This window comes from Mus caroli, unplaced genomic scaffold (assembly GCF_978045245.1).
Source record: "Mus caroli unplaced genomic scaffold, Mus_caroli_1 scaffold_2, whole genome shotgun sequence".
Taxonomy (NCBI): domain Eukaryota; kingdom Metazoa; phylum Chordata; class Mammalia; order Rodentia; family Muridae; genus Mus; species Mus caroli.
Genome location: NW_028227257.1, coordinates 131,101,935 through 131,117,492, shown reverse-complemented (window position 1 = coordinate 131,117,492; position 15,558 = coordinate 131,101,935). Strand labels below are relative to the sequence as shown.

General features: G+C 46.3%; 1 protein-coding gene across 1 annotated transcript in view; it reads left to right on the top strand.

Annotated features, from left to right (window-relative positions):
* Kif5c (kinesin family member 5C) overlaps nt 1–15,558 on the top strand; it is a 158,126-nt gene that overhangs the window by 100,127 nt on the left and 42,441 nt on the right. The window contains exons 12-15 of the mRNA XM_021184624.3: nt 6,134–6,306; nt 10,577–10,645; nt 12,710–12,916; nt 15,175–15,321. Of these exons, the coding sequence (XP_021040283.1) occupies nt 6,134–6,306; nt 10,577–10,645; nt 12,710–12,916; nt 15,175–15,321 (596 nt within the window). The remainder of the gene's footprint in view (nt 1–6,133; nt 6,307–10,576; nt 10,646–12,709; nt 12,917–15,174; nt 15,322–15,558) is intronic.

Sequence of the window (15,558 nt, the reverse complement as noted above, 5' to 3'; positions counted from 1 at the left end):
CATAGCAGCTCCGAGAGTCTGAGATGGCAGCCCCTTTAGCACTGCAAGCTGGGCTGTTCTCCCCTGCATACAGTTGGGCCTTGGATCTCAAATGAGGACCTGTGACTTGGAGCGTATATTCTGCAAGCCTAATTCTTTCTGGCATTGCTTCTGAGGCATACTAGCCCTCTACACATGCATGGAGAACAAAGGAGAGGCCCTATCTTTTCTTGTTTGTGTTTTTGTTTTGGTTTTGGTTCTCTGACTGGCCTGGGACTCAGATCTACCTCTGCCTGCCTCTGCCTGCAGAGTGCTGCAGTTAAAGGTGCGGGCCACCACTGTCCGAACACACCTTTTATTAAGGAAGGAATGGGGAGAGTCACCTCACAGCCATGGCTTCCTGCAATGAACCAGTTATTGTCCTCTGGTTGCAAGCAGTGGCAGCTGCAGCAGCAACCAACTCTGCTCAGCCTAAATGGAATGAAGGCCTGGGAAAGATATAAAGGGAACACAGCATCCAAAGATGCTGCGCACATGTCTGCACACACGGCTGAAGTGGAGAGCAACCAGAGGATAGCCGCCTTTCAGGTGTTTGCTTCCCAAAGCACTTTGGAGATTTGGAGGACCAGGATAGACGTGGGCATAGCGTGCTTTATGTGGCCTAGTCTGTGAAGGGCAGGCTACTTTAACTGTGTGATAGGTAAAGCCTGAGTCTAGTCCCTGGGTGAAAGGAGAGATCTGACTTGGTAGATTATGATCCACCTCAAAAGTAGGCCATGACATATATGTACGTGTATGGACATGCGCTAAGTAAACACCTACGTGTAAATTTTAAAGTAAATCAAGTCCCAGCCTCACAGCTCATGCCTGTCCTCCCAGCATCCTAGAGGCAGAGGCAGGAAGACTCCAAGTTACAGCTAGCCTGGGTGGCAGAGAGACCCTGCCTCAAAGAGAGTCATGAAAGGGGAAACAAAACTTCATTTTTCTAGTTTCCAACTCCATTTTTTGGGGGGGGGGAGGGGAAGCAAGGATATGTGAATATAAGTGTAATTTCTAAGAAAAATAAACGGGAGTGGGAAATCAAACCAAAAAAAGAGAACCAAGTTTAAAATTTAAAAAGCACTTTTTAGTTTTGCAATTATAATTTTCTTACATCATTTCTTCTGCCCCTTCCTCCCTTCAAGCCCTCCCACATCCCTCCCTGCAAGCCCCTCCCACATCCCTCCCTGCAAGCCCCTCCCACATCCCTCCCAGCTCTTCTTCAAATCCATGGCCGCTTTGTGTGCTAATTATTACTGCCCAACTTACATTTTTACAGATGACACGTGTTTATTTGCATGCGTGTGTGTGTGTGTGTGTGTGTGTGTATACCTGTCACACTTTACTTGCGAGTTCAGAGGACACCTTTTCATGAGTTAACTCTTCTGCCCCAGAGACTGAACTCAGGTGATGAGCTTGGCTGCAGGCATCTTTACCTGCTAAGGCATATCAAGATTTTTACAGAGGTTCGTGTCAGGGAAAAAAAAAGACCCAAAAATCCAGCTGTTGGGGTGTCAGGGAAAGGTGGTCTGGTGTGTCTGCACAGTCTCTCCTGCTGAACAACTGTATACAGTGAGTGTAGTGGGTTCCCATTGATGCTGTCTGGGGAAATCATAACAGTAAATGCTTTCTTTGGTTTGGTTTTCTTGAGACACGATTTTGCTGTGTTGTCCAGGCTGGCTTTGACCTTTGATCCTCCTTCCTCAGCTTGCCCAGTGCTGGAACTTCAGGAGGGGACCGCTGTGCCTGTTGAGATTCACTCTGGGGGAGGTGCTGGTCCCCTCTTCGGCTTCATAGGTGTGAGCTCACAGGAATTAGCATTTCAGTCGAGATGTCTAATTTGCTATGTGTTCTTCCTTCCTTGAGAGTGCAGCTAAACTAATAGAAATCCTGACTGCTCAGCAAACCATGTGGCCTATTCAAAAGGCCATGAATGTGAAGAAGGCCGCGGGATCTGGTTAGCCTGTGCGTTAGGAAATTGCTGTAGACAGGATTAGGGGGTGCAGAGGCTGCTTGCAATATTTTTAGGAAGAGTGTGAAGGATGCTATTTGTATGCAAAACAGCCTCATAAAGGAATGATTTCTTTCTTTTTTTTTTTTTTTTTTTAAACTTCACATTTATATAATGACGTCTTGTTGCCAGCTGTTCCTGCCCATCTGGCAACTTAAAGATCTCCTTTTAGTGTCTTCGATACAGAAATTGCTTAGTGATAGGTTTGCCACTAGGCCCGTTTAATTGGTATTAAAACAAAACACCTCGTTTGCCAGATCTACAGTGGTTTCTGGTGGAAGCTGTGAGTGACCTGCAAATCCCTGCCCTGGAGTGGCTGAGAAAATGCAATTACCTCTCTGTGTTCTCCAGAGGCTTTGGGGACTCAACTTAGGAAAAGAATTACTAGCTTGTTGCTATTTCATGTGTGAAATTTTAATGATTTCCTGGCAGTCTAATAGTATTCCTAAAGAAAAAAAAGGTCCAAATAAATCCATTTTAGAATTTTTAACTAATAGACCTAATGAGGGTTTTTGTTCTTTTTTTTTTTTCAGTCTGCCATTCTCATCCACTGAAATTGATAGATTCTCCCCTCCACCCCCCAACCCCCACTTTTCAGAAATGTTATTTATGCTCTCTGGGGGTTTTCGTTTTATAATTAGAAGGTTCTGCAAGCCTTATAGGTATGCTCCAACAGAATGCTCCTGTGTAAACACAGATCTTTTTAGTCCTTAAAGGTAATTACAGCTGACAATAGTAAATGCCAGGATGCTTATTTAAGGACAGGAGGCCTTTCAGCGTAGGACACCAGACGTTTTCCAAGGTTAGAAGCTCTTCTTTAGGCAGCAGATACAAGCCTCGTGGGCTGGACTAAAAGAAATCTGCTTTTAATAAACCAGAGTGAAAATAAAAATCACCGCTAATCTCCACTTGGTTCGTTCTCTCTCTCTCTCTCTCTCTCTCTCTCTCTCTCTCTCTCTCTCTCCCTGGTTGATTGAGGGCATTATTCCTCCAGGGTTGGTTTGCAGCCCTCCTCTCTGTTACAATCAGTTACTCCATAATCATCTCGTGGAGTACACTGCAGTGCAGGGAATATTCTCGATTAACACGGCGAGATTGCCATGGAGACAGATTGCCTGGTGTCAGCTCTTGCATGGTGTTCGGAATTTACAGTCCCTAGACACCGGTGTGAGCCGGACATCGTGGTTACCAGGGTCGCTTCTGGAAGTCATTCCCCTGCCCTTTGAAGGGCAGTGGTGTTTGGTTCCTCCCTGGGTTGAAGCTGTGCTGCCTTTGCTTCTGTGTGTGGCTGCTTTGTTCAGCTCTGTCTGAATGGTGGTTGCAAAAAAAAAAAAAAAAAAAAAAAAAAAATTCTGCCTGCCTGACCTTTAGAATATGAACTGGTGAGAGCTTGCTGTTTACATGTAGCTTTGTGGGAGATGTGTTGACGCTTTGATTCAGAGAAGTGCTCAGGAGAAACCAGAAAGGCTGCTGTGGCTTCCAAACACTGTTTTCATAATGATAAAAATAACCCTGAAATGGACTTGCATAACTGTTTGGTATTTTACTTTGTAAAAGACCGCTTGGGCACTAAGGTATTTTGAATATGCTAGAAAAATTAATTGAGACTCAGAACGAATATCTGAACTGCCAAGCATGCATAGTTGCACACTCCTCAGAGAGCAGGGGTGGACTTCAGACTGTGATGCTGGCCGTGCTCCTGACATCCTCCGTCTTCCTGCATCTTTAGAGCAATTTCATGATGAAAGGAGCCTTGCTTCCTCTTCTGTACAGAAAGCAAATGAAGAAGCTAAGCAGGCTACATGCCTGCGAGTAATCAGACCTGTGAACATGTGCAGCACGGCTTCAGGAACCCACTGCAGCACAGAGATGTTTCTGAGAGTCTATTGATCATTTTCAAGGGGACCAGAGCAGCAGGGTCAGCTTTCTGGACCTCTGCAACCTAGAGCTTCACCTACCCCTCAGTAATGATGCTGTCAGAAGAAGACAGCTTTAGGGGGAATCAGATCTGGGACTTGGTTTGAGCAGGTCACTGGTAGGTCACAGGAGTTAATCCCTGGCCTCTGTCTGCCCAGATGAATTTAAAAGGGGGTGGGGGCAGCCGTTAGTTCATCTTGCTTACAGATATCATTGCCTGTCTTAGCCATTTGGAACCAAAGCTTGCAGGGAATACATCTCTTGCAAATGTCTTGGGTCTTATCTCTTTCTCTGCAGCGAGTGTCTGTGGGTAATCTGGTGGTGCTTGGAGGGTTTCTGGGTCAGGTCAGTACATTTCAGAATTTCACCTTCATCGGGTTGAAGCAGGAAGGTCAAATTAATAGTGGGTTGCTGTGTTTCCCAGATTTTACAAACTATTCCTGAAAAATCCAAAAAATCACCATATGCAGGACTTTCACAAATGCCAGCGTCAGATTCTTAAGAACAGAATTAGAAAGGAGAAAAAGGTTCTCATATATGCTGTGCATTTCCTGAGTGTGCGAGGGCTCATTCTGAATTATCTGGGTGCTTAGAAATTATGTCTGTGTCTTCATCCATCCACTCACCCGCTCATCTGTCTGTTCATCCATCTCGTCATCCATCTTGCATCTCTGATAGCCCATGGGTTTAACGGGCTGTAGAGAATATAGATTCTTTAAATGAGTGAAATTCATTCCTCACACTAACGTTGTTGATGAACATTTTGAACCAGTGATTGGAGCTGGGCGATATACTGATTTGATTCAGGTTCAGCTCAGAGGTCACCATGATCTGGTTTTATTTCAGGTCAATAATTTTAGAGGAACGCTCCCACATAGCGTGTAGTCCAGTTGACAGGGAAACACAAGGAGACTTTGTTTTACCTGCAGTGAAGCATGGCTTATTTAGGGCTTGCTTCCTGTTACTGCTTTAGATGAAATTGATACAAAAGTGAAGTCATTGGCATTAGCTTTGCTTACGCAGAAGCCTGCACACAAGCCTTAAAGCCAGGGCACCCCAGTGTTTTGTGCATACTGAGATAATGTGCGCTGTGTTCAGGTGGGTTCCTGGAGGCATGAAATATACTGTTCCTTTCCCCGACTTTTGGCTCAGGGCAGTTTCCTGGGAAATGTTTGCAGAACAGATATTACAAGCTGAGAAGCTGAGTGAGGTCTGAGGTGTCCTGAGGCTCAGGGGCTGGAGTGAAGTTGCTGGCTACACTGTGGTGGAGAACTGTCTTTGGTGTGGGTTTGCTTTCAAGTATTCAAGCTGAAAGATGGAGTCAGGCTGTGTGGTTTCCATAGAATCTGTTTCCTACATTCTGTCTTTGCATCATGATTTTCCTGATGGGGCAGCCCCTGGCCAGCTTGAAATCCGTGTCTTTTCCCCTGTCAGCATTGTCAAATTGAGTGCTTCCTTTGAAGGCCCAGCAGACCCTGCTCGGTGGACTGAGAAGTGGTGTGGAGATTCCAGATTGGCTGCCTTTTTTTTTTTCCCTGAGACTACCTGACATCACAAGAAATTATTCTATTTGAACTCTCCTGCAGAGCCAATTAATTTGGGCTTCCTGCAGGGAGAGTGCAGTGGTGGAGCTCCTGATCTCGAAGGACCGATACAGTCCTTGAGTCCAGGTTGCCCTAACTTCCACTGGCTCCCAAGAGTCTGAGATTGGGAGGAGTGGAGTCCCACAGCGTTCTGGTTAAACAGTGGCGCTGTGTTCCTTGCTTTGGCTGTTTCTACTAATGACACAGTAACATAATTAATTGGTAATTAGGGTGCCTCAGAGGTCTATTTCCCTTTGAATCGGTGACTAGAGAGAATATGATTCTAGTAAAGCACTAATGCATTTCTCCACAAAAGGAAAAATGTATGCAGGAGCTCCCAGGCAGTGCTGGGGTTGGAGCAGTTGGATCAGCTCTGCGGCCAGTGCAGCCATTTGATTTCTGCCATGCATTCTTGGTCTAACAGTGGCCGATTAGCTACACCTTTCTTTCCAAGCAGAAAGAATGGACGTTAGCTCCACACAAGGACTCTCTGTTGTGTCTGCTGTGTCTTTGCACTGGGAGCGACTGTTCTTAGAGCTCTTCCTGGAGGGTTGCATGCTTGATGTCTTCAGTTCTCAGCATCCTGCTTGCTGTATTTTCTCAGGGGAAGCTGTACCTGAGGATGAACAGATCAGCGCCAAGGACCAGAAGAGCCTAGAGCCCTGCGACAACACACCCATCATAGACAACATCACGCCTGTTGTGGATGGCATCTCTGCCGAGAAAGAGAAGTATGACGAGGAGATCACCAGTCTGTACCGACAGCTAGATGATAAGGTCTGTGGTTCAGAGCAGGAGCCCCATCTCCGTGGGCCCGAGAGACGCCACTCAGCCCCAGTGGGCCAGTTAACGAGATAAGTTATCTCCTAATGGTGAAGAGATAAGAGCAAGAGTTGATAGTGTTGCCACATCAGGGGGAAGAATGTGGAAGGGGCTCCATGACCCCAACCCCATCTGCAGGGCACAGACCTGAGCATTACGTTTAAACAGTGGAGACATTGGGATGGTAGGCAGTGTGTGGGGATTGCCTCAGTTTTGGTTCTACTGGATGCTTCCAAGAACTATTGCTTGTGTGGACATGTCAGTTCCTAACTGACTGCTCTCACCCTGTGATAACGTGTCTCCCAGGGTCTGTTGTTATTGGAATGCAAGGGCACTACAGGTTTGGGTTAGCAGCTACAGACCTTCAGGTACCTTTGAGGGACTCTGGGACAGGACACATTGCAAAGTGCCTTGGCTACTCTTTGTACCATGTGCCTTGAAAGGGGATTCGATAGGTTAGGTATCATGGAGTTTTAGATAGGCCCTCCCTGAGGATTAACGTGCTTCTCTGCAGAGTTGATCAGGTGACTGGCAGAAAGTAAAGAGAGATACAAAATGAAGATAGAGATGGTAGGCTTTTATCCTGTTTTCCCTTGCCTCGTGGGGTCAATGCTCTCTCAGAAAGCAGCTCCTGTGTGCCTATTGTATACACTAGCCAGAGACTGGTAGTCTTCACTCTGGCACAAAGACTGAAGGTGGCACGTGCAGTCAGCCCCCTGGAGCTGAGGTAGGCTGCAGACCATTATCGATGTAAAGGTCCACTTAGGAATCCCGGAGGCCCAGAATCTTAAATCAGTACACCCTGTGATGCTGGCGTATTGCCCTTGGGATATCCTAAGCACTTTCAGTTCATTTCATCAAGGTTGCTGATATTTTCAGTCTGGTTTAATCTTTCTTGGGGTGGTTTGGCTTTGGTGCTATGGGGACACCTCTGGCCCAGATGTAATAGTTTTGTTCTGGGAATGTCACCATTAATCTTACAGGGCTCTGTCTTTGGGATACAGCCCAGAGTCTGCTGTCACCTTTGCAAGCTGAATGTGACTGGTTGAGGAGTCCCCTCTGCTTGTCTGTGGTTCTTCATGTTATATGTCACCCAAACATTAAAGCAGGGTGACCCTACCATTCCACAAACACATCTCAGAAGATACCCATGAGAACTGGGTACTTTGCCCTTCATGCTGAGTCCCTCCCTCCCCCCGCCTGCCTTTTTAAACCTGGGTATTGTACTCAACACCTCAATGCAAAAGTAGATCAATAGTAAGTTAATAGTTTTTGCAAACGTATTGATTTCTCCAAAGAACTGCTATTGTTTTCAACAGTTAGGAAAAGCCACATGCAATCTCTTCCTCACTTTACAGATTCCCACATGTACAGATTCTTGGATGGCAGGTCAGAATTGGTTCTATCATGCTGAGAGATATGGGAGAGAGTGGAGCACAGAGGTGATGCCCTGGAGGACATCAAAGCTCTCGGTCTACTGTTCAGCCATCTGTGAACCGCTTGACTGTGTCTTATTGGCCGTTATTCTCACGTGACCTCTCAGACTCTAGAGGAAAGCCCCATACGTCCAATGATTTAGATGTTTAGATCCTTTGAGAATGCATGAGTTGGGACGCAGTGTCTTCATCAGTTATTGAAGTCATTGGGATGGAGTGGGGCATTCGCTGGGTGATAGCATGTCTTTCTTAAGTTTTCACAGCCTGTAGTTGATAGAGCAGGAACAAGTTTTCCTAGTTCATGACCTTGAACCCCACTCTCACTTCATTTTGGCCTTAGCCCTTTAACCAAGGAACTGGTTAAGCTCAGTACATCTTTCTAGGACACAGTGGGAGAAAGATTACATAGTTTCTCCAAATCCCTCTGTGCTATTCCTCATGGGTCTAAGAAGAGATAAACGCAAGGTCCTGATCCTTGATGGAAAAGCTCGCACTTTGTAGTAGACCTGCAGCTTAATGATAAGAGGCGCAGGGACGATGCCCATGCTTACCTGTACACTATTCTTATCTGTAACTGAGGGCTCACAGATGTCACTTCAAAGATTGTTATGGAGACTAAAAGTCCCAGGTAGATAACAGTATGCTATAAATACCAGGTTCTCATCAGTCCTCTCTGTGGGTTCCCTTTGCTTGATGTAGAAGACACCTCATATGGGGCCGTGAAAGGCTGTCAGTACAGTGGGGCGGGGGGGGGGGGGCTGGGTTCTAGAACAAAAATATAGACGGTGGCTTTGTGTTGCTCACGGAAGGCAGTAAATTCAAGAACTGTAAGTTGACTACACACTGTACTAATGACTGTTTATCAAAAAACATATCCAGATTTGGTGACTTTTTGACAACGGAGGTGACTGTATCATTTCATGTATAAGAAAAATCCAAGTACAAAATTAATTTCTGAAAAGTGCCTTGAAATCTTTTATCTCAGAGTGAGCATGCTTAAACATGTCCTGAGAGATACACTCGGCATGCAGAAAGTACAGCAAGCACACCTTATTCAGAAAGGCCTAGGAAATTACTGTGAAATCAGATAGACAACACTAATTCCTTAGAAAGTTGCCCTCATAAAGGGCAAGCCTACTTGAAGGCGTCTCTAGCACTGATTTGTCTTCTCGGAGAGCTCTGTTGTAACTTTCTGGATGGTTTCTCATCACATCTTAGCTTGTCATCTGTTGGGGAGGAAGGCTACATCTTCAGGCTTTGCCAAGAGTGCAGTGTGCAAGCTCAAGTCACATCACCCCGTCCCTTCTTATTTTTGTCCGTCCCTTGGGGGGCAGTTGTGGATTTTGGGTTGTTTTGCTTTGTTGCCTCGGGGAAGTGATGAGGTTGAACTTTTTGGGTCTTTTATTTTAAGCTCTTTACTCTTCTTGTGCTGAGGAGCAGAAATATAAAATTGGTCCTTGTAACTGACACGCTAAATGTATGAAGCTGAAGAAAAACATGGCCTAGAAAACAGTGAGTTAGCTGTGCAAGCGCCAGTTCTTGGCAGTTTTGCTGTGCTGTAATTTCTCTGATTCTTTTTGCCAGAAGGATTTGGCAAGGAGGGAAATAATCAATATTTTATTCAGCCATTGAAGAAACATTGGTGTATAAAGTTCAGTGCAAATGAGCTTCCTGAGCATAGTAGTGAGACCAAGTATATAGGAAAGACCAGAGACATAGGACGAGGGTGTGCAGAGCCTTCCCTGCAGACGTGAGAGAGTGCTGGTGCTCTCCAAAGAGCACCATCCGCTTAATCCCATGCCGGTGCTGGCGTAGACTCCACCATACATGGCGCAGATGTCTGTAGCAAACAGGTTCTGTGACCAGGCTCCGCCACTCACCTGTCTCACCTCACCTCTGAAACGGATCCAAAGTGCAGGAGAAGGGCCCTTCAATGAGGAAAACACCGAGGCAGGACCTGACACAAAGACAATGAAATACACTGAGCTGTTATTTGACTGCTTGGGGGTGCCAGCCGAGACGGGCATTCCAATAGGACTTTTATAATGAAAGGAGATGTGAGGCTGGAGCCACATTGTCATTTTTTTGTGTGTGCTTAAAATTTCCTTTGAAATCATGAAAACAGTGCAGGAAAGCCACATTCTTCCCTAGTGGTTCCGCCTCAAGCCTTCTGCCTGCCTGTCCTTCACTGGAGGTGGCTTGCTGGTGGGGGAGAGAGAGGCAGGCAGAGCACTCTCGCTTTCTCAATAGCAACACCTAGTGGCAGTGAAGAGAGCTGCTGTTGTCCTCTGTGCTCACCCAGCCGGGTGCAGGACTTCTTTGCTTGTTTTGCTTTTCAATTGGCAAGACTATTGGTTGCAGTCAAGAGGGCTGTCTATTGGAGAAAACTCCACGGAAGCTCGAGTTGTTTTGCTCTAAGTAAACGGGCATGGTGTAGTAGCCCTTTCTTCACGTCACTTGGCAACATTCCTGGTCACAGATGGGCTGGCCAGTTTACATCTTTATTTGGGGAAGGATGTCTCTGTCGTCCCTTTCACTCCCGAAGTATAAGACCCCTGGTTTCTGCATGGGCAGGATTTGAGTTCTCCAGGCAGATGTTACCTTTCCTAGAAAGAACTCTCCATGACGAAATACACAGATTACCAAGCTCCTGGAATGGCCCCTGCTGCACTTTCCCCATCTAATGAGTGAACTCGGGACTGGCCTCTTGGTGTCTGATTCTGGAAGGGAAACCAGGATATCAAAACCGACACAACTAACTAAAAATTAAACACGATGTCTCATTTCAGGATGATGAAATTAACCAGCAGAGCCAGCTGGCTGAAAAGCTGAAGCGACAGATGCTGGATCAGGATGAGGTAACAGGCGCAATGAATTCCTTTTTACAGACGTTTTTTTTTTTTTTTCTTCTCAATTACTTTTTGCTAGAAATACAATTTGCAAATGACCTTTTTTTAAAACCTTAAAGCGCATGGAGATTTCTTGGTCGCCCTCCTCTCAGTGCCTGCTAAAGGTTGGTTGTGGCAATGTGTAGCCAGCGAGCTCCTGACTCTGTAGTACTCTTAGCCTCAGGGTTGCTCTGTGCCGCACTTAGTCTTTGGGGGACAGGCAGACACCTCTGTCCCGGTGACGGTGGGGCCTGCTCAGTCTCGGTGCAGCAGCATACCGTTATTTTAGACTACTTCACCTCTACAAACAGCCTCATAGACAGAATGGTTTTTGGCATCTGAGTATAATTAATCATATTCACCCCGTTAGCCTCTCCTATCTCACCGGCCTCTCCTGCTTCTCTGCTTCCTTTCCCAAGCCCTCAAGAGTCCATATAGAACAGAAAGTATGTGGCATTTGTCTTCCTGAGTCTGGCTTATTTTGCTTATCATGATGATGTCTTAGATCCTTTCCTACAAATGACATGATCTCCTATTTTTTTACTACTAAATAAAACTTCATTGTGTGTATTTATGTATCTATTAATCATCTGTCTGTCATCGACCTACCCATCATATATTTACCTACTTGGAGATTTGCCCGTCATCCATTCATCCCGTCTATGTCTGTCATACTTTCTCTACCTAGTCGTCCGTTGATGGGCCCCTAGGCTGGTTCTGTAATCTGGCAGTTGCAAAAGGCTGGTGTGTGTTTTAGCATAGACTGTGTCCCCCTGTTCTATCCTACACGGGATACACAAGCAAAATCAAAAGTAGACCATCAAAGAGGAAAGACAGCTGGGGCCGTAGTGCTGCTACTCTGTATTTGGTACACTAAAAAGGAGGCCACCTGGTTTCAGGCTGGCCCTCCGCCCTTCCCCCTCACCCCACCCCCCCCCACCCCCCCGCCGGCATTCATTTCTACCATAAATGTCTTTTTTGCACCGTTCTGCAGTGGATTTTACAAACAGGAACCCAAGCCAAGCACAGCCAGCCGATCTACCAGAGACAGCATTCTCTTGCTGAGATCACCTAAGTATTTTTCTCTTTTGTTCTTTAAGATGCCTTGTTGCTAAAGTGCCATTGGTTGGCTCATACAGTGCCGGCAGGTGGCAGAGATCGATGTCCCAGTCTCAGTCCCCCACACCCAGGGAGCACTGTAACCATTTCCTTCCTTTCTGCTTCCCATCATCTTTCCAATGTAAAGATTGTGATTCTGCAGGGAGGCAGGCTGTGTCTTTGGAGTCATGTGAACCCTATTTAATAGGTTAACACCTTAGCTGTGGCTGAGGCCACTTATGTTTTCTGTTGTCTGCTTCCACATGTTCTCTGCATCTCCAAGAGTGGTTCAACTGCCTTGGATCAATTCCTTTTGTTACCATTCAAACTTTAACATTTTTTCCTTGCAAAATGATAAACGTCCATTAAGGTAATCAGAAAATAACAATGGTAACAGCTACATGAAACATCCACAAACCCAGGAACTCATTTTACCATGTGTATAGATTATAGGGTATATTCTTCTATACAGTTCTGATAAACATTAAAGGAAAGTAACTTCATTTCAAGTACTGTCTGGGTTATTTTGAAATCAACTTAAATACAATATGAAATTGTGGCCCTGTTTCCAGCGGCTCTGCCAGTGTACTGCCACTCATTAAAAGCAGTTCTCCCATCTTTTGTTTAACATGAAAAAGCTAACCAGCTGTAGTGCCCTGGTGCGCTCGTGTATGTGTGTGTGTGTGTGCGCGCGCGTATGTGTGTGTCTCAGTCTGACTTAGAGCATAAAATTCTTAAAAGGAAAAAAAGAGAAAAGATTTTTGAAATAACATTTGAAAATGTGTTTAGCATCTGTAACACATAGTGAGAGTTCTCCACAATCTGACTGCTCCCAACTTGTTCTCCCGGATCTAGTTTTAAAATTGCTTTGTGCAGGTAGAGCGCAGGCCGTTGACATATAATTAGTGCACTCACCTGGCCTTCTCCTTGCCCCAGCTCCTGGCTTCCACGAGAAGGGACTATGAGAAGATCCAGGAGGAGCTGACACGCCTCCAGATCGAAAATGAGGCAGCTAAAGACGAAGTGAAAGAAGTCCTCCAGGCCCTGGAGGAGCTGGCTGTCAATTACGACCAGAAGTCACAAGAAGTGGAGGACAAGACCAGGGCCAACGAGCAACTGACTGATGAGCTGGCCCAGAAAACGGTTGGAGCAATGGTGTTAAAGGGGGCGGGGCTTCTCTGTTGACAGACTTAGCTGGGAAGGCAGTTGGCTGAGTGCTTATCTGTGTAAGACTTGGTGTGCTCCCTGAGGCCTCTCCTGCAGTCCCTTCACCACAGACTACCCAGCACAGCTGCTTTACACCCAGGAAGCTGATGACATCAGCAAGAGTGCTTTCTGGAAAGGGTAAAATGCAGATGCTAGATCCAGGAAAAGCTTAGTGAGAAGTTTGACTTTTTGTGTGTTTGTGACGCTTTACATAAAGCACTTAGCAAGGACCTCTGTGTGTGGTCACTGAATAGCACTGAAAGTGTTGTTACTAAAGAGCAGAGGCAGGGGATGCCGGATGCCCAGGAGTTCAGCAGTCCACAGTTTACATCCTGCTGAATGATGGTGTTCCCCGACTTCCCAGCCTCTTGTCCTAGTCGGGAGGACAGAGGTAAGCTAGCCCTGTTCACTGGCTTCCAGCCGAGGGATCGCTGTATTTCTGGTTCCTCCCTGAGAGACAGCTGCTGTGGGTTTTACTTGGTGGGCTAGTGACAGGCAGTCTGCTGTGGCCGGTGAGCATTTGGTGATGTGGCGGATGCCATGCCCTTTGATGCCTGGAGATGGCTCACGGAGAAATTAAGTGGCTATAGCCTGGTGTCCTTGGTGTCTCTGCCTGAAGGTCCCGGTGTCCTGGACTGTGCCATAATAGAAACCTTAATAGAAAATCAGTCCCGGGCACTCAGAGCAGGTGGGGAGGAAAGCACTGACTGCTGGCAGTGGAGCGGACAGGAAGTGCTATTTACTCCCCACATCCTACTGCATGGGGAAGAAAGGCCTTCCTAATGGTTTCCAGGAGACAGGGCTGCTGTGTCTGTGGTATTAAATAAGGTGAAATAAATAGTTGGCAGTGCTGATGGACTGTAAGTCCCTGCAGACTCACTGAGAGGACTGCCACTCTGCCTCTACTTAGTGTCCCCCTGGGTTCCTACAGCTTGTCCCTTCTGTGTTGTGCATCTGAAAGCAAGGCAAGATTTTCTATAGTACGCTTCTCGTTTTGTGTCAGAACAACTGTTATCAGACTGCTTTAATATACTATTTTTAGTAAGTGGTAGCGACTCACTGCAAATGCCTTTGAATTAACTTGCAAGGCCCGGGGAGTAGAGGACTCCCTTCTGCAGCACAGGCTGTTGGTACCAAGATGCTAGAAGAGGTACGATTCCATTGCTGCGAGTGAAGAAGACATTGCTTTTCCTGCTAACAATCGGGGTGGGGGGATAGAAAAGAGGTTAATTTGACAAAGTTTGGTGAGAAAATCGAGCTTTTGCTGCTATGAAGAAGCTCTGCTATGGAACCTGAGTAATTTTGAAGAATTATAGTATTTAATTTGGCTTCCCTGAGGACTAGAAGATGTTCTAAGTTGTTACCTGCCCTCATTAATGTTTGTCTGAGCTATTGATTCCAGACCCCATTACTCAGGGTATTTGGATGGGACCCAGGGAGGAGATTTTTGTTTGAGCATGGAGCGGGAGAACCTGAAATAGAACAGGGGGGGGGGAGAAACAACCTTTGGTAAGTTAGAAAATGTAGTTAAATCCTATAAACGTAGGGCCTCTTTTTGTGCTAGTGTGTACAGGTAGAGACCAAAGTCAGCCCTCAGCATCCTTCTTTAAAGTGTGCTCTGTCTCGTTTTTTTGAGACAGTCTCAGAGTATGGTAGATTGTTGGCCAGTGGGCCACAGGAATCCTTCCAGTCCTGGGATAACAATGGCGCACCACCAGACCCAGATACGGCTTCCAGGAGTCAAACCTAGGTCCTCATGCTTGTGCCGCAAGCACCTTACAGACGGAGCTATCTCTCCAACCTCTTATGTATTTAAAAGGCCTTATTACAATTTACTTATTTTTATGTTCATGTACCATGGTTCATGGGTGGAGGTGAGAGGACAGTTTGCTGGAGTCAGTTCTTACCTTGACACAGTGAGCCCTGCATTCATTTACAGTAGTAACTCACTTCGCTAGCGTCGATATAACCAATAATAATAATAATACATATCTGGTTTTACAAGGTAACATCTCTGAACTAAGTTCCTGTATCAGAGCCAAGTGCTAAGCAGCAGTCAGCCTTCAGAGAGCTTTTCCACTGAGATCAGAGGAGTGACTAAAGAGCTGGGTCTGGCATGGGCTGTTGAGCTCGGGAGGTCACAGGTGGAAATTCATGGGCCACCTTGGTAACTTGTGGCTGACTTTGTTTTCCAGACGACATTGACAACCACGCAGCGAGAGCTGAGTCAGCTGCAAGAGCTTAGTAACCACCAGAAAAAGAGGGCCACAGAGATCCTGAACCTGCTACTCAAGGACCTGGGGGAGATCGGTGGAATCATTGGCACCAACGACGTGAAGACTGTAAGCCAGGCTTGTGTTCTCTGTCCCTGCCCTGACTGCTGTGATCCGAGTCAAGCTCTGCAGCACCTGAGGCTCAGCGCTGTACTCTGCACCAGGGCCATGCTGAAAAAGGAGAGCTGGTGCATGAAGCAGGGGCTGGGGGAGGGGATGGAGAGGAACAGTTTGCCTTTCAGATCTGGGGAGCATCTTCCAGTCTTGGTTGGTTTTGTGTGACTTGGTTTTTTTCTTTAGCCTTAC